Genomic DNA, 23,831 nt, shown 5'->3' with positions numbered 1-23,831 from the left:
CAACTATTTATAATTTATAAAGAACTGATAACATGATCTTCTGTGTGTGACACCACACACCATGTTATCTACAATATTAATTAATGGAACAACTACACTTAACAAATAAAATGTAGATATTTGACCAATGTGATTCTTTTATTTCTAAAATAAATGTTTACAAAAGCTAGGCTTTTAGTATACACTCTAACAGTTGAAACATGTTTAGCGGTGTTATCTACCAGTACCTGGTGTATAGATATAGGAGCCACTGATCATGTCTGCAATACATTGCAAGGGTTCTAGGAAACCCGACGACTATATGAGGGAGAGATAATGGTCTACAAGGGCAATGCTACGAAAGTGGCAGCTGTTGTAGTGGGAGACGTCCACTTATCATTCGATAGGAATAGAAGTTTGGTTTTGAAAAATTATCTTTATGTACTAACTTTTAGAAAGAATTTAATTTCAGTTTATAAATTATTTGTGGATAGATATTCTGTTTTTTTATGACAAAGTAGTAATCAAGAAGAATAGGGTTATTATCTGTTCTAGTACATTAGTAGGCAATTTGTATACTTTAAATCCAATTTCTCCCACAAAGCAATAAATGGAAATTAATAACACATCTTCTAATTCTAATAAGAGAAAGGAACCTTCGGAAATGAACCAAACATATCTTTGGCATATAAGGCTTGGTCATATTAACTTGAGTAGGATTCAAAGGCTTATAGCCGATGGACTCTTGGGTTCATTAGTGTTGGAAAACTTTCCAACTTGTGAATCTTGCTTGGAAGGTAAAATGACCAAGAGACCTTTTAAGGCCAAGGAGTATAGAGCCAAAGATGTGTTAGAACTGGTTCATTTTGATTTGTGTGGTCCTATGTCTATCCAGGCAAGAGGTGGTTTCAAATATTTTGTATCTTTTATAGATGACTATTCGAAATATGGGTACATTTACTTAATGCGCCTCAAATCTGAATGCTTTGATAAGTTCAAAGAGTACAAGGCTGATGTGGAGAAACATTATGGTAAAAATATCAAGACACTACGGTTTGATCGTGGTGGCGAATACCTCTTTAGAGAGTTTAGGAATTACTTATCAGAGGTTGTCATTAAATCCCAATTGTCTGCACCTGGTACACCCCAACAGAATGGTGTGGCAGAATGAAGAAATAGGACTCTTATGGAAATGGCTAGATCGATGATGAGTTATTCAGAATTACCAAATTCATTTTGGGAATATGCTCTGGATGTTGGAATGTATACTAAAAGTCTAGTTTTTTTGTAAACATTTACTTAGAAATAAGAATCACTGTAAAGCCCGAAAATTCTCAAAACTATTTTAGAAATATAGTATGATTTTTCTGGAATTTTTAGATATTTTTCCGGAATTTTCCGAGTAGCGGAAGTAACAAAAATAATTAGAACCGCAAAATAGCTTAGGCGGGAATCGAACCCGAGACCTATGGTTTCGGGATAATGTCAGTAACCGGTTGAACCCAGCAGGGCCGTGCTGAAAGGAAAGGGAATCAGGTACATTTATAGTTGGGTTGGCCGAATTAATCACTTGATTTAAATAGGAAGATTAATAGGGTGAAGAGTTATTTGGTTTTATTTTCACCGTGACCTATTCCTCTTCCAAAACTTCACCGCCGCCCACACCTCCTCTTCCTCCTCTCTCGGCGCCCAAGCCCAAGGACCATCGGGTCATCTTCCGGCGACGACTCCAACATGAAAGAGGTTCTTCTCCACGAGAGGAACGCGAAGACGTGATCGGATCGTCGAGGAGGTCATCTCCATCGGAATTCTAGCGAAAGGAATTGTAAGAAAATTAGCGTACGAGGTAAGAAACCCCTCACCTGCAGTATAATAGCTCCGGTTGGTTTCCTATGTATTAGTTTTAGCTATATGCAGGTTTTTCCGACACATAGGGTATGTTAAACCCTCCTCGAGGATTTAGGGATCTAGTTGAACACCTCTGGACGGGCCGGACACGTTGTTCTCCTTTAGTTGGAGATTCTAGACGTTGTCGGGTTCCTAGAGGTGATCTCCCTATTAGAGGAGAGAGTTGAAGCACACCAAGTGTTCGGTAAAATGTTAGTGTAGTTAAATACCACCTCAGTTATGTTTAATAGCTCAATTAAATGCATTAGAGGCATTTAAACCAGCACATTAGTTTAGTTCAGTTTTATGGGACTACGGTCCAATGGGTGGGCTCCCACAGTCGCCTCTAGGTTCAGATAACCTAGCTCTAGGTTCGGATAACCTAAAAAAGACATAATATATTAGCTTAAGATATCGGTATTTTATTTTCAGTGGCACTGTACTGGATTAGATATCCATTGGGTTGGACTCCCATAGTCGTCTCTAGGTTCGAGATAGCCTAGACAACCCTGCTAAGTTCGGATAGCACAGTAAGTACAGTTGCCGGGCCCAACAGCATGTTTAGTATTTTCACTTATTACGTATTAAATTTCAAAACTCAAAATCAGTTATGCTAGTTGAGTTTGTTTCCAGTTACAGATTCAGTTCAGTTAGTTTAGCCTATATTCAGTTCAGTGTTCTTTTGGTTGCTTTGCCATGATTCAGTGCTTATGCCATGCTTATATGTTATGCCTTATGATTTCAGTATACCATGTCTTAGTAAGTTCAGTGCATATTTTCAAATAGCATGATTTAAAAGCATACTGCATCGAATGCATGATTTTGTGAGGTAGATGGTTTCTTACTAAGCTTTAAGCTTACAGATTCTATTTTTCCTTATACTGCAGATAAAGGTAAAGGAAAGATGGACTAGCGGAGGCTGGAGGTCAATGCATTGATAAGGATGTGTGTGGATGGAACCTGGAAGAAGATCTTAGGGAACCTTAGCAAGCTTTATTTCAAACATTAGAACTTTTCAGTGTTTCTTTTTATCATCTTGCACTTTAGTATGTTATTCATTACGAATTAGTTAACCATGCACTTTATTATGCTTAGAACACCTCTTTTATGTTGTTAGAATGTTAGTTGTTGTCATTAGAGTGTTTCTTAGTCATTTTAGTACTTGTAATGTGGTTGAGGCACGAAACAGTGCTGAAATCAGACATTTGGCACGAAATTAGTAACTCGAATCGATCAGCTGATCGATTCGAGGGTTTCCAATCGATCAGCTGATCGATTGGGCAATCTGCTCCGCGAACAGTAGACCTTTGGATCGATCAGCCGATCGATCCAGCCATTTCAGTCGCGAACAGAGAGCCCTGGGATTGATCACTGGATCGATTGATCAACCTGGATCGATCAGCCGATCGATCCAAATTATCGTCCCGGCCACAGTAGCATGCTGGATCGATCACTGGATCGATCCAACTTATGTCCCGCATACAGTTGCCGGCTGGATCGATCACTGGATCGATCCGACTATTCCAATCGATCCGTGGATCGATTGGGAGGTCTGGTAACAGCATGGAAGTGTCTAAGTCCAGTCCCTTGGCCATGGGGAAGGTAAGACATGTTATGAGTAGTTAGTTACCTTCCTTAGCATGTATAGAACCAAGAAATGTCAGTGTTTTAGTAAAATTTTAATTAGTACAGCTTCCGCATCTAGACTTACTAAATGGTTAGGGAATAGTTTAGCACAGCATAATGTGACGATCAGCCTTACAGCCTAGTGGTAGAAGGCGGGTCATTACAGAGTGGTATCAGAGCAGTGTTCCATACTTCCATACACACACATCAGCATTGTACCTGCAGCTTCCAAGTAAGAACACCTCTACTTTATTTATGCTTCTTGTTTATTATTACAGCTCATGTTTATATACCTACTGCTTGTTAGCATGTGATAGTTTAAACATGATATCAGTAGTTAGATAACCGTGATAGTGTTAGTTATACCTATGTTCTCTATGTCTTTAGAAATGGCACGAGGACGCCCAGCTAGAAGGGCACTAGCTACTGAGCCCCAGCAAGAGGCAGGCAGTTCAGTGCCTCCTCCAGACCTTACAGCACTGGTGGCTAGCCACCTTAAAGGCTAATCAGCAGAGTACCCCCACAGTCACCCCGGAACCGAACCTGACGACTCCAGAAGTCTTAGAGGTTCCACCAGCTCAGCCTACAGCGCCAACACCAGCACCAGCACCAGTAGCCCCAGCAGCTGAGCCAAGAAAGGAAGCCTATCTGATCCAGTGGCAGCGAGTCAAGCCAGAGAACTTCTCAGGCGCTAGTGAACCATGGGATGCACAAGCCTGGTTCAAAACACTGGAGAGCACGATGGAGCTTCTGGACTGGCCAGAACACGAGAAGGTGAAGTGTGCCTCCTTCTGCCTGACAGGAGACGCACGCATGTGGTGGGAAAGAATCAGAACGAAGCGCCCAGTGAACCAGATGACATGGGCTGACTTCGAGAAGGAGTTCTTCGAGGAATTCTTTCATATGCGGGTTACAAACCGCCACTATGACGAGTTCACTGAGTTTCGTCAGGGCAACCTATCAGTTGAGGAAGCCGTGAAGAAATTCAACAGGTTGGCTCGTCTGTGCCCAGAGCTAGTCAGCACAGAAAAGGAACGGATCAGGTTGATGCTCAAGATGCTGAGGCCAGAGATAGCAGTGAACGTGGCTGGTGGCATACATAGGCCACAAACCACAGAGGAGTTAGTGAGCAGTGCCTTGACCACAGAGCATTACCAGAACAGCATGAAGCAGCAGAAGCAAGCCTCCTCAGAGTCCAAGGGCCAAGGGAACTCTCACACTCAAAAACAGCAAGGCCACAGCTCTAACTGGAAAGGGAACTCCAACAGCAAGCGTAAATCAGGGAGTGACTCAAAAGGAGGACCATCTAGCAAGCGTCCCAGTTATCCAAAGTGTGCCACTTGTGGGAAATTCCACCCAGGGGTTTGTCGCAAGGGCACACGAGGATGCTTTGAATGTGGACAAGAAGGGCACATGGCCAAGCAGTGCCCGAACAAGACCGGTCTTCCTCAGCCACAGCAGATCCAGTATGCAGGCCAGTCAGCTCAGTTACATCAGATGCAGGCCGCTCTAGAAGGTCCACTTATCAGCCAGGGCCGATTAGAAGCCCCTCCAGCTATGGCGAACGCGAGGATCTACTCACTCACCAGAGAGGACGACAGTCGTCACAGGTCAGATTAGCATTTTTCAGCATAGTGCTACTGTTCTATTTGATACTGGGGCAACCCATTCATATATAGCCAGGGTGTTCTCCGAGAAATTAGAAATACCCCCAGAGGTACTCAGTGGTCAGTTTCTGACGGCACTACCTTCAGGAGAGGTCATGGCATCCACGCACTGGCTCAGAGCAGTGCCAGTCATTATAGCAGACAGGGAACTCTTTTGTGATCTGATCCTGCTCGAAATGACTGACTACGACGTCATCCTTGGGATGGACTTTCTGATCAAATACGGTGCTTCCATAGAGTGCCGTAAACAGAAAGTCGTATTCCAACCCGAAGCAGAAGCACAGTTCGAGTACATCGGAGAACCAAAGAGAAAAGCCAGAAAATTTCTCTCACAGAGGTTGATGGATTCGGGATGTGCGGGGTACCTAGCACATGTAGTCAATACCAGCCATGACGAGGACCAACAGCTAGCAGAGGTCCGAGTTGTATGTGACTACCCAGCAGTCTTCCCTGAAGAGTTACCAGGCCTAGCACCAGTCAGGGAGATTGAATTTGAGATAGAGCTCTTTCCCGGCACCAATCCTATATCCAAAGCGCCCTACCGCATGGCTCCAGCAGAACTGAAGGAACTTCATGAGCAGCTACAGGAGCTACTTGACAAGGGCTTCATACGCCCTAGTCACTCACCATGGGGAGCGCCTGTGCTATTCGTGAAGAAGAAGGATGGAAGCATGCGACTATGTATAGACTACAGAGCACTGAATCAGGTCACGATCAAGAACAGGTATCCTCTTCCCAGAATAGATGACCTGTTCGACCAGTTAAAGGGAGCAGCAGTGTTCTCTAAGATTGACCTCAGATCAGGATATCACCAAGTCAGAGTCAAGGAGGGTGATATATCGAAGACAGCATTCAGGACCAGATACGGACATTACGAGTTCGTAGTCATGCCTTTTGGCGTGACAAATGCTCCAGCTACATTCATGGATCTCATGAACAGGGTATTCAGGGAGTATTTAGATAAGTTTGTTATTGTGTTTATCGATGACATTCTTATCTACTCAGGAACTCAGGAAGAACACTCAGAGCACCTGAAACTAGTATTGCAGACCCTTCAGCAGAACCAGCTATACGCCAAGTTCACGAAATGTGAGTTTTGGCTAAATCAGGTGTCCTTCCTGGGTCACGTAATCTCAAAGGATGGTATTATGGTAGATCCCAGCAAGATAGAAGCAGTAAGTAACTGGAGGAGACCTAGGAACGCCAGCGAGATCAGGAGCTTTCTGGGATTAGCAGGATATTACAGAAAGTTTGTAGAGGACTTCTCCAGGATAGCCTCCCCACTGACAGCTCTCACCAGAAAGAAAATTTCAGTGGACAGAGGACTGCGAGAACAGCTTCAGCGAACTCAAGAGGAGATTGACTAGTGCACCTATTCTGACACTGCCAGAAAATACAGACAGCTTCGATATATATAGTGACGCCTCTAAATTGGGATTAGGAGCAGTGCTGATGCAAGATGGCAAGGTAATCGCCTATGCCTCCAGACAACTCAAGGATTATGAGAAGAACTACCCTACTCATGATCTTGAGCTTGCAGCAGTAGTGTTCGCTCTCAAAATTTGGAGACATTATTTGTATGGAGCTCAGTGCAGAGTGTATACAGATCATCAGAGTCTGAAGTACTTCTTCACTCAGAAGGATCTGAATATGCGACAGCGCAGGTGGCTAGAGCTAGTCAAAGATTATGACATAGACATCCTCTACCACCCAGGAAAGGCCAATAGGGTAGCAGATGCACTTAGCAGAAAATCCAGCGCTACCTTATTATCTCTAGCAGCCATGTCACCACCCCTACAGAAGGAGATCGCGGATTTTGGTCTCGAACTCATCGTCGGACAGCTCTCTACTATGACCTTAGAGTCTACCTTGCTTGGTGATATTCAGTCAGCTCAGAACCTTGGAAAAAAGCAAGGCCAATGAATCGAAAGTAGAGAATTGAGTGTCCGATAGCGGGGTGTTGTATTTTGGTGATAGACTCGTGTCCCGATCGGGAGGAGCTACGGAGATAGATTTTAGATGAGGCTCACAGAACTCCTATGCGATGCATCCAGGCTCCACTAAAATGTATCAAGACCAAGAAACGCTTTTGGTGGCCCGGGATGAGCGAGACATCGCCAGATATGTTAGCATCTGCCTCACCAGAGGGTCAAGGCAGAACATCAGCGACCAGGAGGAGTTCTGCGGCCTATACAGGTTCCCAGAATGGAAGTGGGAGGATATCTCGATGGACTTCATAGTGGGGCTACCCAGAACCACAAATGGTTTTGATGCCATCCGGGTAATAGTCGACAGGTTGACTAAATCAGCCCACTTTTAGCTATCAAGATATCCTACTCCATGGAGAAGCTAGCTCGGTTGTATCTTGGAGATCGCGGACTACATGGAGTCCCACGAACCATCATTTCGGATAGAGACAGCAGATTCACATCATACTTCGGGAGTGTACAGTTAGCATTGGGCACCAAATTGAAATTCAAAGATGCCTTCCATCCTCGCATGATGGTCGACGGAGCGAGTAAATGTGCACTCAAGATATGCTCCTAGCGCCCTAGACTTCAAGGAAGTTGGTGCAAATATCTCAGCTAGCGTAATTTGCATACAACAACAGCTTTCATGCACTATCAAGATGGCACCTTATGAGGCACTCTATGGGCGGAGGTGCGATCACCAACTGTGGTATGAGAGTGGTGAATGAATGAGCTAGAGCTTGAGACAGATCTAGTGGCGATACCACAGCCCATACAGATTCGCCAGAGGATAGAGACAGACATGAGCCGTAAAAGCTATCTTGATACACCACGACCCCTAGAGTTTTCAGTTGGGGAATACAGCCTCGAGTAGCTCCCACGGGGAGTCATGTGTTTTGGGAAGAAGGGCAAGCTAGCTCCCGGATATGTGGGACCATACCCTATCACGAAGAGAGTGGGCAAGGTAGCATATGAGCTAGAGCTACCTCAGGAGATGTCAGCTGTCCACAACGTATTTCATGTCTCCATGCTGAAGAAGCATATTCCAGACGCCACCCAGGTGATTGAGCCCCAGTTGGTACAGGTCCGTGATGATCTCAGCTATGACAGTCGGCCTATTCAGATAATAGACCGAGCAGTAAAGAAATTACGGAACAAGGAAGTACCATTAGTCAAAGTCAGCTGGCAAAATCACACAACAGCAGAGGCGACTTGGGAGACAGAGGCCAGCATGAGACAGAAGTACCCAGAATTGTTTTAAGTTCGGGGATGAACTTTTTATAAGGTATGGGGGATTGTAAAGCCCGAAAATTCTCAAAACTGTTTTAGAAATATAGTATGATTTTTCTGGAATTTTTAGATATTTTTCCGGAATTTTCCGAGTAGCGGAAGTAACAAAAATAATTAGAACCGCAAAATAGCTTAGGCGGGAATCGAACCCGAGACCTATGGTTTCGGGATAATGTCAGTAACCGGTTGAACCCAGCAGGGCCGTGCTGAAAGGAAAGGGAATCAGGTACATTTATAGTTGGGTTGGCCGAATTAATCACTTGATTTAAATAGGAAGATTAATAGGGTGAAGAGTTATTTGGTTTTATTTTCACCGTGACCTATTCCTCTTCCAAAACTTCACCGCCGCCCACACCTCCTCTTCCTCCTCTCTCGGCGCCCAAGCCCAAGGACCATCGGGTCATCTTCCGGCGACGACTCCAACACGAAAGAGGTTCTTCTCCGCGAGAGGAACGCGAAGACGTGATCGGATCGTCGAGGAGGTCATCTCCACCGGAATTCTAGCGAAAGGAATTGTAAGAAAATTAGCGTACGAGGTAAGAAACCCCTCACCTGCAGTATAATAGCTCCGGTTGGTTTCCTATGCATTAGTTTTAGCTATATGCAGGTTTTTCCGGCACATAGGGTATGTTAAACCCTCCTCGAGGATTTAGGGATCTAGTTGAACACCTCTGGACGGGCCGGACACGTTGTTCTCCTTTAGTTGGAGATTCTAGACGTTGTCGGGTGCCTAGAGGTGATCTCCCTATTAGAGGAGAGAGTTGAAGCACACCAAGTGTTCGGTAAAATGTTAGTGTAGCTAAATACCACCTCAGTTATGTTTAATAGCTCAATTAAATGCATTAGAGGCATTTAAACCAGCACATTAGTTTAGTTCAGTTTTATGGGACTACGGTCCAATGGGTGGGCTCCCACAGTCGCCTCTAGGTTCAGATAACCTAGCTCTAGGTTCAGATAACCTAGAAACAGCATGTTATATCAGTTAGCTATGGATATCAGTATTTTATTTTCAGTGGCACTGTACTGGATTAGATATCCATTGGGTTGACTCCCACGTCCCTAGGTTCGTGTAGCCTAGACAACCCTGCTAAATTCGGGACTTGCAACCCCGGGTCTAGTAGGGATGCGCGCACAGCAAGTACAGTTGCCGGGCCCAACAGCATGTTTAGTATTTTTACTTATTACGTATTAAATTTCAAAACTCAAAATCAGTTATGCTAGCTGAGTTTGTTTCCAGTTACAGATTCAGTTTCAGTTAGTTTAGCCTATATTCAGTTCAGTGTTCTTTTGGTTGCTTTGCCATGATTCAGTGCTTATGCCATGCTTATATGTTATGCCTTATGATTTCAGTATACCATGTCTTAGTAAGTTCAGTGCATATTTTCAAATAGCATGATTTAAAAGCATACTGCATCGAATGCATGATTTTGTGAGGTAGATGGTTTCTTACTAAGCTTTAAGCTTACAGATTCTATTTTTCCTTATACTGCAGATAAAGGTAAAGGAAAGATGGACTAGCGGAGGCTGGAGGTCAATGCATTGATAAGGATGTGTGTGGATGGAACCTGGAAGAAGATCTTAGGGAACCTTAGCAAGCTTTATTTCAAACATTAGAACTTTTCAATGTTTCTTTTTATCATCTTGCACTTTAGTATGTTATTCATTACGAATTAGTTAACCATGCACTTTATTATGCTTAGAACACCTCTTTTATGTTGTTAGAATGTTAGTTGTTGTCATTAGAGTGTTTCTTAGTCATTTTAGTACTTGTAATGTGGTTGAGGCACGAAACAGTGCTGAAATCAGACATTTGGCATGAAATCAGTAACTCGAATCGATCAGCTGATCGATTCGAGGGTTTCCAATCGATCAGCTGATCGATTGGGCAATCTGCTCCGCGAACAGTAGGCCTTTGGATCGATCAGCCGATCGATCCAGCCATTTCAGTCGCGAACAGAGAGCCCTGGGATCGATCACTGGATCGATTGATCAACCTGGATCGATCAGCCGATCGATCCAAATTATCGTCCCGGCCACAGTAGCATGCTGGATCGATCACTGGATCGATCCAACTTATGTCCCGCATACAGTTGCCGGCTGGATCGATCACTGGATCGATCCGACTATTCCAATCGATCCGTGGATCGATTGGGAGGTCTGGTATCAGCATGGAAGTGTCTAAGTCCAGTCCCTTGGCCATGGGGAAGGTAAGACATGTTATGAGTAGTTAGTTACCTTCCTTAGCATGTATAGAACCAAGAAATGTCAGTGTTTTAGTAAAATTTTAATTAGTACAGCTTCCGCATCTAGACTTACTAAATGGTCAGGGAATAGTTTAGCACAGCATAATGTGACGATCAGCCTTACAGCCTAGTGGTAGAAGGCGGGTCGTTACAATCACATTGGTCAAATGTCTACATGATTAGTGTAGTTGTTCCATTAATTTATATTGTAGATAATATGATGTGTGGTGTCACACACAAAAATCATGTTATCAGTTCTTTATAAATTATAAACAGTTGCTCACGACAAGATGGAAAGGAATAAACCATTGGAATAGTTATAGTGTAATTAGGTATTAGTTTATCTTGACTAATAAATTACACTAGTACACTCTAAGTGTATTGAGTAGGACCACTAAGGTAAGTTCTTTGTATACTGACTTAATAAAAGAACAAGACCTTAGTTATTATGGAAGTGTGTGCTCTTAATCCTAATATAATAACAAGCACATATATTTACTTTTTATTTCTTTGACTTATCAAAGGGTGAGATTTAGCTCGATAAATCAAAAGGCCCGATAAGTTGGGAAATGATATTACTTATAGTGTGTGTTGTTGATTATAGAAGGAATTGTGTCCTAGTAATCTAGGTTGATAATGTCCCCAAGAGGAGCTCATAAGGATTGCATGTTAAACCCTGCAGGTGGACTTAGTCCGACATGACGATAAGGTTGAGTGGTACTACTCTTGGACTAAGACATTAATTAAAATGAGTTGTCAGTAACTCAATTAATTAGTGGGCATCTGACATCTTAAAACCCAGGGAGACTAACACACTCATAATAAGAAGGAGCCCAAAATATAATTTGGGATTGGTGCGGTAGTTCAGTAATAATTCTTTAGTGGAATGAATTATTATTGATGAAATTAAGTTGGGTGTTCGGGGCGAACACGGGAAGCTTAATTTCATCGGAAGACCAAAATCAATTCCTCCTCTCGGTCCCTATCGTAGCCTCTTATTTATAAAATATTATACCCACCTATACCCACCTTTACACCCATCCTAAGGTGGTCAACCAATCCTTGCTTGGAGCCCAAGCAAGGGGTCGACCAAGTTAATCCTTAGATGAACCAAGTGGTGGCCGGCCCTAGCTTGAGTCCAAGCTTAGGTGGCCGGCCACAATAACATTAATAGGATTTTATTTTTTAAAAAAATTTTCTTATGTGGATTACATGGTTTTAAAATAGAGTTTAAAATTTAAATCTTTCCTTTTATAGCTTTCTACAAAAGATTAAGAAAAGATTTGATATCTTTCCTTATTTGTAGATTGAAAGGGAGATTTTAATTTTGATAAAACTTTCCTTTTTTGTAACCATGTTCATGATTTAAAAAGAGAGTTTAAAATTAAATATTTACTTTTATAAGTTTCTACAAAAAATTAAGAAAAGATTTGATATCTTTCCTTATTTGTAGATTGTAAGGAGATTTTAATTTTAAAGATAACTTTCCTTTTTGGAAATCATCCTCATGTTTTAATAGAGAAATTTTAATTTATATATTTCCTTTTATAACCAACCATAAAGGGATAAATATTAGATAAATTTTTATTTTAAAATTTCCGGAAATAAATTAGGAAGCTTTAATTCTTGTTAAAACTTTCCTTGATTGGGATTGTGAGGTGGCTGACCATATGATTTAAGAAAAGGAATTTGATTTTAATTAATTAAAATTTTCTTTTCATGGCAAAGAAATTAAGGAAGGTTTTATTTAAATTTTCCTAATTTGCCAAGACCAAGGATTATAAAAGAGAGGGTAGGGGTGCCTTCATGGCTAATAACTCTATTCTATTTTTCCTCTCTCTTCCTTGGTGGTGTGGCCAGCCCTTCTATGTTTTCCCTTCTCCTTTTTCTTTCTTCTCCTTAGCCGAAACTCTTCATCCTTTGGAGCTTGGAAGGTGGCCGGATATTGCTTTGAGAAGAAGGAGAGAAAGGAGGCTTTGTTTCTAGCATCCCTTGGAGCTTGGTGGTGATGGTCGAACCTCACATCTCTTGGAGTTTTTTGTGGTGGCCGAAACTAGCTTAGAGAAGAAGGAGCTTGGGTGGTTCTCATCTCAGTAGATCGTTGTTCACACAATGTCCGAGATAAGAAGAGGAATACGGTATAAGATCAAGAGGTCGCTGTATACAAAGAAAGGTATAATTATTAATTATTTTCCGCATTATGGAAATTCTTCTTTGTATGAATTTCAAACACAAGAGGCATATGATTCTAGAGTTTCGGATTTGTTTCGAAGTTGTGTTTCTTTTGTTTTATTTTTTAGATTTGTGATTCGATTGTTCTTTTCGGTTAAACCTTATGTTATTTTAGGAAATTAAATATTGAATTTCTATTAAAGGCTTTGTCGAGGCAGTGGTGGATGATCCCATACCCAAGAAGGCCTAGTGCCTCGCCATGTTTGACCTGGAAGCCGATTTTAGAAATAAATATTTAATCAACTTTATAACATAGGTGGATTTGGATCAATAGTGTTAAGTTCTGCTTGCGATCCAAATCTAAACCATTAAGAACAGATAAGTTAAATTTGGAATCAATAATGTTAAGTTCCGTTTGCGATTCCTAATTTAATTTCTAAAGAACACAATAGGTTGTTTAGGAAAAGTTCGACACTTGTACAAAATTTTTGTACAGTGGTTCCGGTACGATCTTCCTAGGACCAACCAACAATTGGTATGAAAGCTAGGGTTTGCCTCTGTGTGTTTGGTTTTTAGTTTAATTATGCACATGTCATACATAATTTAGGCAGGATAATAGTAGGATGTGTTAACTCTGTGGTTGTAGGCTCCAACTATTATGACTTTTAGATGTTGTGTGTGATTGGACCCTTGGACATGTCAAGGGTATTTTATTGTGTGTGCATGATTGTATTTAACTAATACAACATGAGATGTATTGACCCTAGGATTTTACATTTATGTTCGATCTAGACTTGATGTACATTCTCTTGTGGAATATAGGATCGATGTATGTAAAATTTTATGTTTTCTGTCGCGGATCGTATCCTTGCGAGGCGTTGTGCTATTGAAGGACTAGAGGCGCAGCGGAAAAGGAAGCTCGATGGATATGATGGCATGAACCCTAGGGCTAGCAGCACGCGAAGGACAGTGATGGAAAAGGCCATAATAGTTGGAAAATTAATTTCCATATTTATTGCTTTTATTTACTGTGATGTGTGTGTGTGCATATGATGTGTGTTTGCATAGTTAAAATTCCTCACCTTAAATAACTAAGTGGGAGAGGGATTTTTAAATAAATTCTACAGTCTCCATTACTGGTTTGTAAGTGATGCAACAAGCTTGCGTGTTAGCTCTGAGTGCCTCCCTCCACAACGGATGAGTTTGTTGCGGATCACTAGATCAAACTTCCTTTATGGATGGTTATAGGAAATTATTTAGGAGCGTGTGATCTTCTCCAACTGAAGGGGCATAATCCTATTTAATGGACTAAATATCAAGTAATGGTATACACTTAGACGCATTCAATAGTATCCTCCCCAACGGAGTCACTGCCATTGTTTTGCGGGACCAAAGGAATACCAACTATTAATTTGTCATAAAGCTAGGTAAAACTCCCTCTTACAAATGTCTGAATTTGTATACGTCCACACTAACGTGGCATACAAAATTAATGATATTTGAGTTAATTTTATTTGTCATAAAGTTAGGTTGACAAAATAAAATGGGTAAAACCTCCTCCTACAAACAATTGAATTTGTATACGTCCACACTAACGTGGCATACAAAATTTATGGTGTTTGTGGTTGACAAGATAATTAATGGGTAAGACTCTCCTTTTACAAATGTTTGATTTTGTATACGTCCACACTAACGTGGCATACAAAATTCATGATGTTAAAGGTGTTGGTGAATTTAAATGATATTATTTTGAGGAATCAATATTATTTTAAATTCAAAGTTTTGACAAAATATTTGATCAAAGACAGACCAACTATTAATTTTATTTGTCATAAAGTTAGGTTGACAAGATAATAAAATTAATGGATAAATCACAAGGACTTTAAGGTGTTGGTATTGACCAAATATTTTTGTGATTCTTAGGATTTCAAATGTTTGTCAATCCCCTAGCTGTTATACTATAGAATAGACTTAGTTGTCCCAATTATAATGATTGGAAATAAGACTTGGACATTAAGATGGACTGTCCTCTTAGAACTGAGAACAATATAGGTGTATTTTATTCATTAGTTGTTGAAACATGTTTAGTGGTGTTATCTACCAGTACCTGGTGTGTAGATACGAAGAGCCACTGATCATGTCTACAATTCATTGCAGGGTTCCAGGAAACTCCACGACTACATGAAAGGGAAAACACTGTTACACACTATGTGAAAAACGACTTTTTACTTCGTTGATTACCTGAAGTAAAAGACCTGTTTTTACCGAAGTAGACACGCGTGTAGTAAAAAGATTCATTTTACTTCGGATAAACTCTGAAGTCGTAGGCCCAGAAAAAATAAAGTCGTATTGGGTGTCGGGTTCGGACATATTACAAAGTAAAAAGTGCATATAACTTCGTCGGTTTTTAAAAACACCGAAGTAATTAATCCTTTTCGACTTCATCGTTTAGTATTTGTTGTGAAGTAATATACCTACTTTAACTTCGGTTAAAAATGAAGTAAATGGATTACTTTTACTTCGTCATATATCGTTAATTCCTGAAGTAATTATCGATTAAATTACATTTAGCTTCGTTCTGGATCGAAGTAATAGATAGATACTACTTCGAAATTTTTGGTAATAACCGAAGTAGTTGATACTATTTTACAGCAACAAATTATATTGCTTCAAAGTTATAAGTAGATTTTACTTCGGATTTTATGAATAAAGTGAAGTATTTTTTCTCTTTTTACTTCATTATTTTTAGACTTCAGTAATTTTGAGCATCACAAAAGGTAACTTCATAAGCCTTGATCAAAATAAGCCATGATTTCAGCATATGTTTATACAAAACAAATCTCCCTAAATATGATCAAAATAATCTATAAAAAACCAAAAACATGTACTGGTTCATTCACACAACTTGCAATTCACTTCAAATACGAGTACACAAATTCACTTCATTCAATTCTCACTTCATCATATTGTGTCTGCGTATAGTACTGGTTCTTCACACAACCTGCAAACTGCAATTTAGAAAGAACCATCATGTTATGTTTTGTAACTGAAAACACTAAATCAAAACACAGTAAGTTGACAAAAAAATCATGAATTAAATTAACAAAAGCATGATAAGACAAATAAATATGTATTGTTATATGCACTCTTATAGTAATAATAACATTTCATCAAATGTGCAATAAAAATGATCCAACAGTTTTTTGAACCTTAAGTTTTAGTAGTTCCAATCGCATGGTGATTAGATGCTCAGTTAAATTAATGTATTGCATTCTCAATTTCACATGCACTATGACAAAAAAGCAAAAAATTGTACAATGAGACTTGCTCAATAATCACACAACACGAAAGTACTGAATTAGCGGTGTGGACAGATAACTGGATCTTTCAAGTAGCCTAGCTGATATGCTGAACATTTTCTTATGGTAGCTTGGGCATGGTTCTCGTGGAGATGTCAGTATTCTACCCACCTTGGTCATAAATAATGTTCAATATCGAGGTATGACTTATGATCCCTTGTCTCTCATCTTAAAACATCTAAATTTCAACTCATAATACAGTTTATATTTTGATGCCTAAGGTTCTATTGGATTTGATTTAAACTAAGCACGTGTCTAGAAAGGTTTTGTCATTGTTATTAGCAAATGACTAGTATTAATTAAAAGTATTTTATAACATTAGTGCTAATAGCAAGACTATTATAGTTGTTCTTTGACAGCCTTCTATATTCTCAATCATCGGCAAGAAGAAATTTAATAGTTTATTAGGTCTATAAGGTAACCATGCCCAAATCAGTTACTAATTTCCCCCAGCTACTAATAGAACTATGCATAACACAGTTTTGTATAAAACCATAAACAGGGTGTCATCTAAGGGCGAGGAAAAAAAAGATGGAAAGAAGCCATATCAAAGCATGAGAAGAAAGCAGTAGCAGGGCGTGAACGATTTGATTTAGTATGTGCATTCCTGTTCAAAATGGAAGAAATTCACACACCTTCCTCTCCAACTGTAGATCCTCACATTCAACAATCTCCTTCATGTACCGCATGACACAATATCCACATTCAACACAACCTTGTTGTTTGAGATTACCCTAATGAATCAAAGTTAATGCAAAGTGAAAAACCAAATATATAAGAACCAGGAATGCATGTTTTCAATAAGACATACCGTCAACTGTTTGAAAGTTGGTCGTTTTGGATTACCCCTCATACAAAGGTACGTCCTCACTCCACTACATTGTAAAAATAGAACTTATTTCATTTCATATTTGCTAATCAATCTATTCATAATCTACATAATCTAAAACATACTTACACACTGTAGTTTTCCAAGCGTTATCTCGGTTCCTATTACCCATTGAGTCCAACAAATAAATTGTATCTTTGTCCTCGTTTATAACGGTGAAGATCCAGTGGTTCCTGCATGATTGTCAATATATAGCTAAGCTACTATGTATTAGGAATTGAGCAGGGATTAAAAATATACCCAGTGTTGTATGGGATAAGGCATATGCTGTCTCCGTTTGATGCTTTCAACTGATTAGCAATGTGTTGTGAAGAGGTACTGCCATCTTGAGCGGCTGGTATTTTGTTGGGATCCACAAACGACACATACTCAGCCCTGTTTGTTTCCTTCAAGTACTTGTACAAGTAACTGCATTCAAGTAATAAAAAACATGGTTACTTAAGACATGAACTCATGCAAAGAGAAGAATTGTATATAAGACATAACTTACCCCATGTAAACCAAAATTTGCCTGGACCCTATCTCTCTCATTTCCATACAGCGCATGATATTCTCTCTCAACAACGATGTACTCACATTACGTCCAAACATGGCTTCATCAAATTCGATAGGAATGGTCTCCTCCTCAGTCATCAGTCTAACAACAAAAGAATACAAAAACTTGCATGGCATTGGTAGAGCACTTTCAACTTCCTTGAATTTATTTTTCTCATCAGGAAACTCCAAAATAGCAAATGGTGGTGCAGGTTTCTCCTTTTTCTGTAATTTTAAATAATTGTAGCAAAATATATAACTATAGCAACAGAAAAGTGAACTGAAAATACCTTTGTCGTCGGAAATATCACCAATTCTTTTGGCCAGCCAACCACAGTTCCAACAGCATCTACCATTACTGTTGGTCCCGACTTAAGTGGAATTGGAAGCTCTGCTTCCTCCTATAAAACAACATCAACAGACACCTTTAAGTTGCCTTCCCCAAGTGGAGCATTGTGCAGCATTACATTTGGGCCTCCGTCGGATACTATCGTGCCATATGCCACCACATTCCCCTTATTCTTCAGAGCCAAATGACATTTTTTCCCCTGAACAATAAGATATTATCTTTTAATATCTGAAGCTAGGAAACAAATTTAATGTACCAAATATAATATAAAACCTGATTGAATGAATTGTCACATTCAAAAACTTCCACATTATCTTCCAATATTTGAACTGCCATGTGCGTTGACTTGTTAGATGCTACACGTTCAGAAACTCGATCACTTGTTTCTGGCATAAATCGAGCAAGAAGAGCCTTCAGTTTTTCAACTTCAGCTTTCAAAATCTTTGTTTCCTCCGCTTGCTCTTTGAAGTTTTTAGCCAAAGCCTTTGACACCAACTCCCTCTTCTTCCTTGGAGTTTTGAAGTAGACTTGGGGCTTCACAAATCCCCCTACACCTCTAACCCTTCCGTAAGGTTCTTGGCTCCCTAATGCAGTAGTTAATACATCATTGCTTCTAGAAGATATGAACTCTCCCCTCTTTTTTTTGTCCAACAAATCATCCTACAAATATGGAGGTAACATTAAATATCCAATGAAGACACTTTTTTCACTTATTATGAATGAACTTGAAATAAAACTAAAATAATACAATTTTTTCAGCAACTTCAGCAGTCTCTGTATTTGTGATGTTTCCGGATTTGTCTTCGCGGGCCTTACGCTAAAGGAATGACCTATCAACTTCCTCATCCTCCCTGAATATTTTTCTCTGCCTCTACAATTCCAAAAAATGATCATTTAAAACATGACGTACTGCATGAAAAGGATAATATAATGTTCCATGGATTACCAATTCAGTCTCCAATCCAATGTATCCCTTGCGAGACATTTTGTGATGATACTTGCAATTGCTCGCCCGTTCCTTTTGTTTTTCATGAGTGACCTATGTCATGTAAAAAAAAGTAAATTTTTAGAAGAATGGCTAGAATTTAAAAACAATAGGATGGAGTATGATGAAATTATTATATATATTCCTGCTGTACATGAACTTATTATATACATAACTTCATTTTGTTAATTAAATGCCCTAAATGTTTTAAATCTTGATGCATATAATAATTTAAATATAACATGATAATATCATCAAGTACCTCCCAAGATGGATGTAGCCTCTCATCAACAAAAGCTTTCCAAATTGTAGATGGGATCTGATACTGCTCCGGTGGTGACCTCAGTTTTTCAGGATTACCTCTATATGGCCAGACAAACCTACTGTTGAGTTTGTTTTTGAAGTCTCTCCATTTCTGGCCTGCTGAACTCATCACTGTCGCCTCGCTTTGAGGTGCTAAGTCGAAGACATTCTGTAACACACAGCAGTAATTGCTATCAGTTTGTATATTGAAAAAATCACAATGAAAAAAAAACATAAGCAATCTCATAAGGAAGTGTATTATTGGATTATACTCACCGATATTTCTTCCCACACTTTCTGTTTCATGTTTTCTGGAACAGTGGGCCATGACTTTATGTTAATAGGCACCATGGATCTAACAATAGAGCCTATGAAAGATTGTAGTGCCTTCCCATTTTCATTGTACACAGGTCGTCCTATGTCATCATATTCAATCGTCGACTTTTTCCCCATCTTGCAGCAGCAATAAGTCTGCACATTGATGTAGGCCCCCGAGTCTTCTTCTGCCCAGTAATAGGAGGTTCTTCTATTTCAGTCTCTCCTCGTAGCTCTGCAGCTGCTAACCCATCAGCAACTTGGTGTAGTTCGGTGTCCTCAACTACACGTGGCTCATCATATTTTGCTATTTTTCGCTGTTTTTTAGGACGCATTATTCTTTTCCCTGCATATAAGAAAATAAATGGTGAGATAACGGTATATAAAGTCTGCAGTGACAATATAATAAAAGAAGACGTGATACAAATAATAACATTAACACATACGAACAAGTAAAAATAATACTAGTAAAAACAATAAATATTAATGCAGATGACATAAAAGTGGAAAACATCATTTTTTCTTGTTTGTTACAAAGAAACCCTCTTTAGAAGATCTAAAGTATCCTTCATGTGTAGGAATACAATGAATATCAACATTATCAATTGGTCGAGCTTCGGGAATTATGGTCCAAAGATCCTCTTCTCCCTCGTAACATCTATTTGGAACTTGAAGCACTATTGACCACCCTTTGTTCAGTGGGTCAGCAACATAAAATACTTGTCTAACTTGACTTGCAAGCACAAATTCATCCTTCTGGTGGCCTCGTTTGTTCAGATTAACTAAGGTGAAGCCACATTCATCATTGTATTGTATTCCTTTGTCATTTGATACCCATGCGCACTTGAAAAGAGGAACTTGAAATTGATGATAGTCTAGTTCCCATATCTCTTCAATAACTCCATAAAAAGTCACATTCTCTAACACGGGATTCTTATCTTTGGCACTACAAACAAGCATCGTGTTGGCAAGTAGAGAAACACCACTGTTTTGACAAACTTTCTCATCATCCCGCTCTTTTGTTTGGTATAAATTGCCATTTATGACATAGCTATCACACTTTAAGACTCGCACACGTGGTCCATGGGCCAACCATCTCAATGACGATGTCATTCCACCATTGCAACTATCGATTTCAGCAGCCACCTGACATGCATTCCTATTAATTAGTGTGATCAAAACAATGATTAACAAATATTGTATGTTAGCATCTTCTACATCACCTTTGCACGAAACCAGTCAATGAACCTCTTATTATGAGCATCTTGTATCCACCTTGCATCTTTCTGTTTCTTGGGAAACATTGTCTTCAAGAAGGATTTGTGTTCACTGAAGAATTTTACTTCTAAAGTTTTATTTTCATGAATACATATGGACTGCCAAGTACATATAATTATTAGTTATGCAGTACACTTACATAATGTATGGAGATATTTCTTCTGTATTTTCTAGAACAGTCAAGTGTGCTTATTGGAGATCAATTTGTTGGACGATGATTGATGAATTGCTTGCTGAGAATCCAGGAAAGCTTGCGTTTGGGTCACGTAGTGATTTAGGGACCCCAACAGGATCAAGGTCATTGAGATATTCTGAACAAAATTCAACTGCTTCTTCTGCTGCATATCTCTGAACAATGCAACCTTTTGGATATTTTTGACTGCCTACGTAACTTTTCAACACCTCCATGCATCTTTCAAATGGGTACATCCATCTGAAGTAGACTGGTCCACATAATTGGACTTCACGAACAAGATGAACTGTTAAGTGGAGCATGATATCGAAGAAAGAAGGGGGGAAATACTGCTCCAATAAGTAGAGTGTAACAATCAAGTCAGATTGCAGCTTATCTAACTTGGCTACATCGATAATCTTGCAACAAATATCTTTGAAGAAGAAGCATAATCTTATGACAACATATCTAACATATTTTGGCAGAGAATTACGTATGACTATTGGCAGGAAGTGCTGCATTATAACATGAGAATCATGTGATTTCAAGCTACTCAGCTTCATCTCATCCATGCAGACAAGATTCTTCATGTTTGATGAGAAACCTTCCGGAACTTTTATATCCATTAATGACCTAGATGTTGGATCGAGACGCGCTAGAGGGGGGGTGAATAGCGCTCGTGGCTAAAATCGTTCGATTATCGGAATCGTAAAACGTAAGAGTTAAAGCAGCGGAAATTAAGTAAAGAGACACAGACACAAAGGAGTTACTTCGTTCGGAGCCTAAGGCGACTTCTACTCGAAGGCCCGCGATCCTTGATCGCTTTCCGTGGGCAACAACTATAGGCTCGTAAAATGTACAATAAGATGTTACAATTGAAAGAACTAAAACAAATTATACCGACAACAATAAAGTAGCAGAATCTGAAGCTCCGGGTTGTCGGGGACTTGCAACAGCACTTCTGGGCGTTTCTAGAGCAGCTTGTAGCGTAAGGATTGCTTGGAGTTCATTATTTGAAGCTGCTGGTCGAGACCCCTTATAAAGGGGGTTCAAGGCGCCTTCTACTGTTCACCAAGGCGCCTTGAACGAGCCGAGTCACCCGCGTGGATCAGCACGGACCTGGTCGAACTCTATCTGGTTCAAGGCGCCTTCAGTCTATCCAAGGCGCCTTCAACCACCGGTCCAAGGCGCCTTGAACTCCATTCAAGGCACCTCCAGTCTGCTGCACTGGCCTTTTCCTGGCTCGCACCCGAGGCGCCTCCAAGCTCCATGGAGGCACCTCGGCACTGTTCATCCGAGGTCTTTTTTGTACTTTGGTCCCTGCAAGATATGTTAGTCCCAAAAATACCCTGCAGCATAAAGTTAGCACAAAACAATGATATAACTATTGAAATATTTAACAGTCTCTTGACTGTCCGAGTCTGACTTCAGGTTTCCTATCGGAAACCCTAGGTCGACCCGACGCCTACTGTTCCCTCTACGGGGAACGCGTCCTCACCTACTCCACTCAGGAGATTTACCTATTGCCAGTACGATCCTCCAGATCGACTGGACTTTTGCTCGGCACTCGATGCTTCCGGACTTTCTGCTGAACATCCGCTTCACCGGCCAGTTCAGACTTTCACCTGGTTCGCGACACCAGGGCTTTCCACCTAGGGTTACCACCCCCTAGGACTTTTGCCTGAAGCCATCGACCTGCCAAGACTTTCCGCATAGGGTTACCACCCCCTATGACCTAGGGTTACCACCCCCTAGGATTTTATCTTGCCTAACCGCAGCTAGGACTTTTGCCTAAGTATCACTTAGGACTTTCCTGCAAGCTCCATGAACTTTGTTAGATAACACCACCACTTAACTTTGAGCCCTTTTCCATAATCAAAACTCAGGTTCGATCATCTGGTGCTCACTGCACCAACAATCTCCCCCTTTTTGATTATGGCAATCTTGGTTCAAAGTTAAGTAAAACATAACTTTTAAATAAAGGAATAAATAATGAAAGTTAACCGCTCCCCCTTTCATTCTTGATTTCTTAACTTTGACTTTTCTCTCCCCCTTTGACATAAATCAAAAAGAATTAAGAAGAGAGAAATAGTCTAGTTAATTTAAGCTCCCCCTAAAGGGTAGCATAGTTAAGTACTCAGACTTAAAAAAAATTTAGGTGAAGTACTTAGCTAATTCATAAGGTGTTTGAGAAGAATTGTTGCATAGATAATTTAAATTTTAAGTTAATGCCTTAATAACTTCTTTGAGTTTAGGTGTCCAAGCATGAATCAAATTAAATTATTTAACTTGATTGGGTATCAGAGCCCTAAAGGAATTTGTTTAGCCTTAAAGTACTAGCATGACTCTGTTCATTCCCCCTTAAATAATGCCAAATTAAATTCTTAGGGTCTTAGAGTACAAGCATAAGAAGAACTTTATATTATCCTAATTCCAGCTCATCCATTCTAGATTATCAAACATGTGTAGCTTTTAAATTAATATTTTGACAGTAATTGAATTAATTTTAAAAGATTTTGAAAAGAATTTTCAAAAGATTTTTGAAATGAATTTTCAAAGGATTTTTAAATAAGTTTTTCAAAAGATTTTTCAAAGCATTTTTATATAAGTTTTTCAAAGATTTTTGAAATGATTTTTAAATAATTTTGAAATTGATTTTCAAAAGATTTTTGAAATGATTTTGAAATTAAGTTTTAAAAGATTTTTGAAATGATTTTTAAATAATTTTGAAATTGATTTTCAAAAGATTTTTGAAATGATTTTTAAATAATTTTGAAATTGATTTTCAAAAGGTTTTTGAAATGATTTTTAAA

General features: G+C 39.6%; 1 protein-coding gene and 1 long non-coding RNA gene across 2 annotated transcripts; both read right to left on the bottom strand.

Moving 5' to 3' along the window:
* Positions 1-15,776: 15,776 nt before the first annotated feature.
* On the bottom strand, positions 15,777-17,627 carry LOC121999426. The gene is made up of 5 exons (XM_042554112.1): positions 17,573-17,627; positions 17,323-17,490; positions 17,005-17,068; positions 16,829-16,927; positions 15,777-15,842 (listed from the first exon to the last, which is right to left on the bottom strand). Exons 1-5 carry the CDS (start codon positions 17,617-17,619, stop codon positions 15,777-15,779), a joined length of 444 nt encoding a protein of 147 aa, XP_042410046.1. The 5' UTR covers positions 17,620-17,627.
* Positions 17,628-18,785: 1,158 nt separating this feature from the next.
* On the bottom strand, positions 18,786-19,247 carry LOC122000203. Its single transcript, XR_006117018.1, has 3 exons — positions 19,213-19,247; positions 18,912-19,004; positions 18,786-18,836 (listed from the first exon to the last, which is right to left on the bottom strand). It is a non-coding gene; the product is annotated as an uncharacterized LOC122000203 (long non-coding RNA).
* Between the last annotated feature and the right edge of the window lie 4,584 nt (positions 19,248-23,831).

Source organism: Zingiber officinale, chromosome 7A (genome assembly GCF_018446385.1).
Source record: "Zingiber officinale cultivar Zhangliang chromosome 7A, Zo_v1.1, whole genome shotgun sequence".
NCBI lineage: Eukaryota > Viridiplantae > Streptophyta > Magnoliopsida > Zingiberales > Zingiberaceae > Zingiber > Zingiber officinale.
Note: the sequence above shows the minus strand (reverse complement) of the source record. Positions and strands in the feature narration are given on the sequence as shown.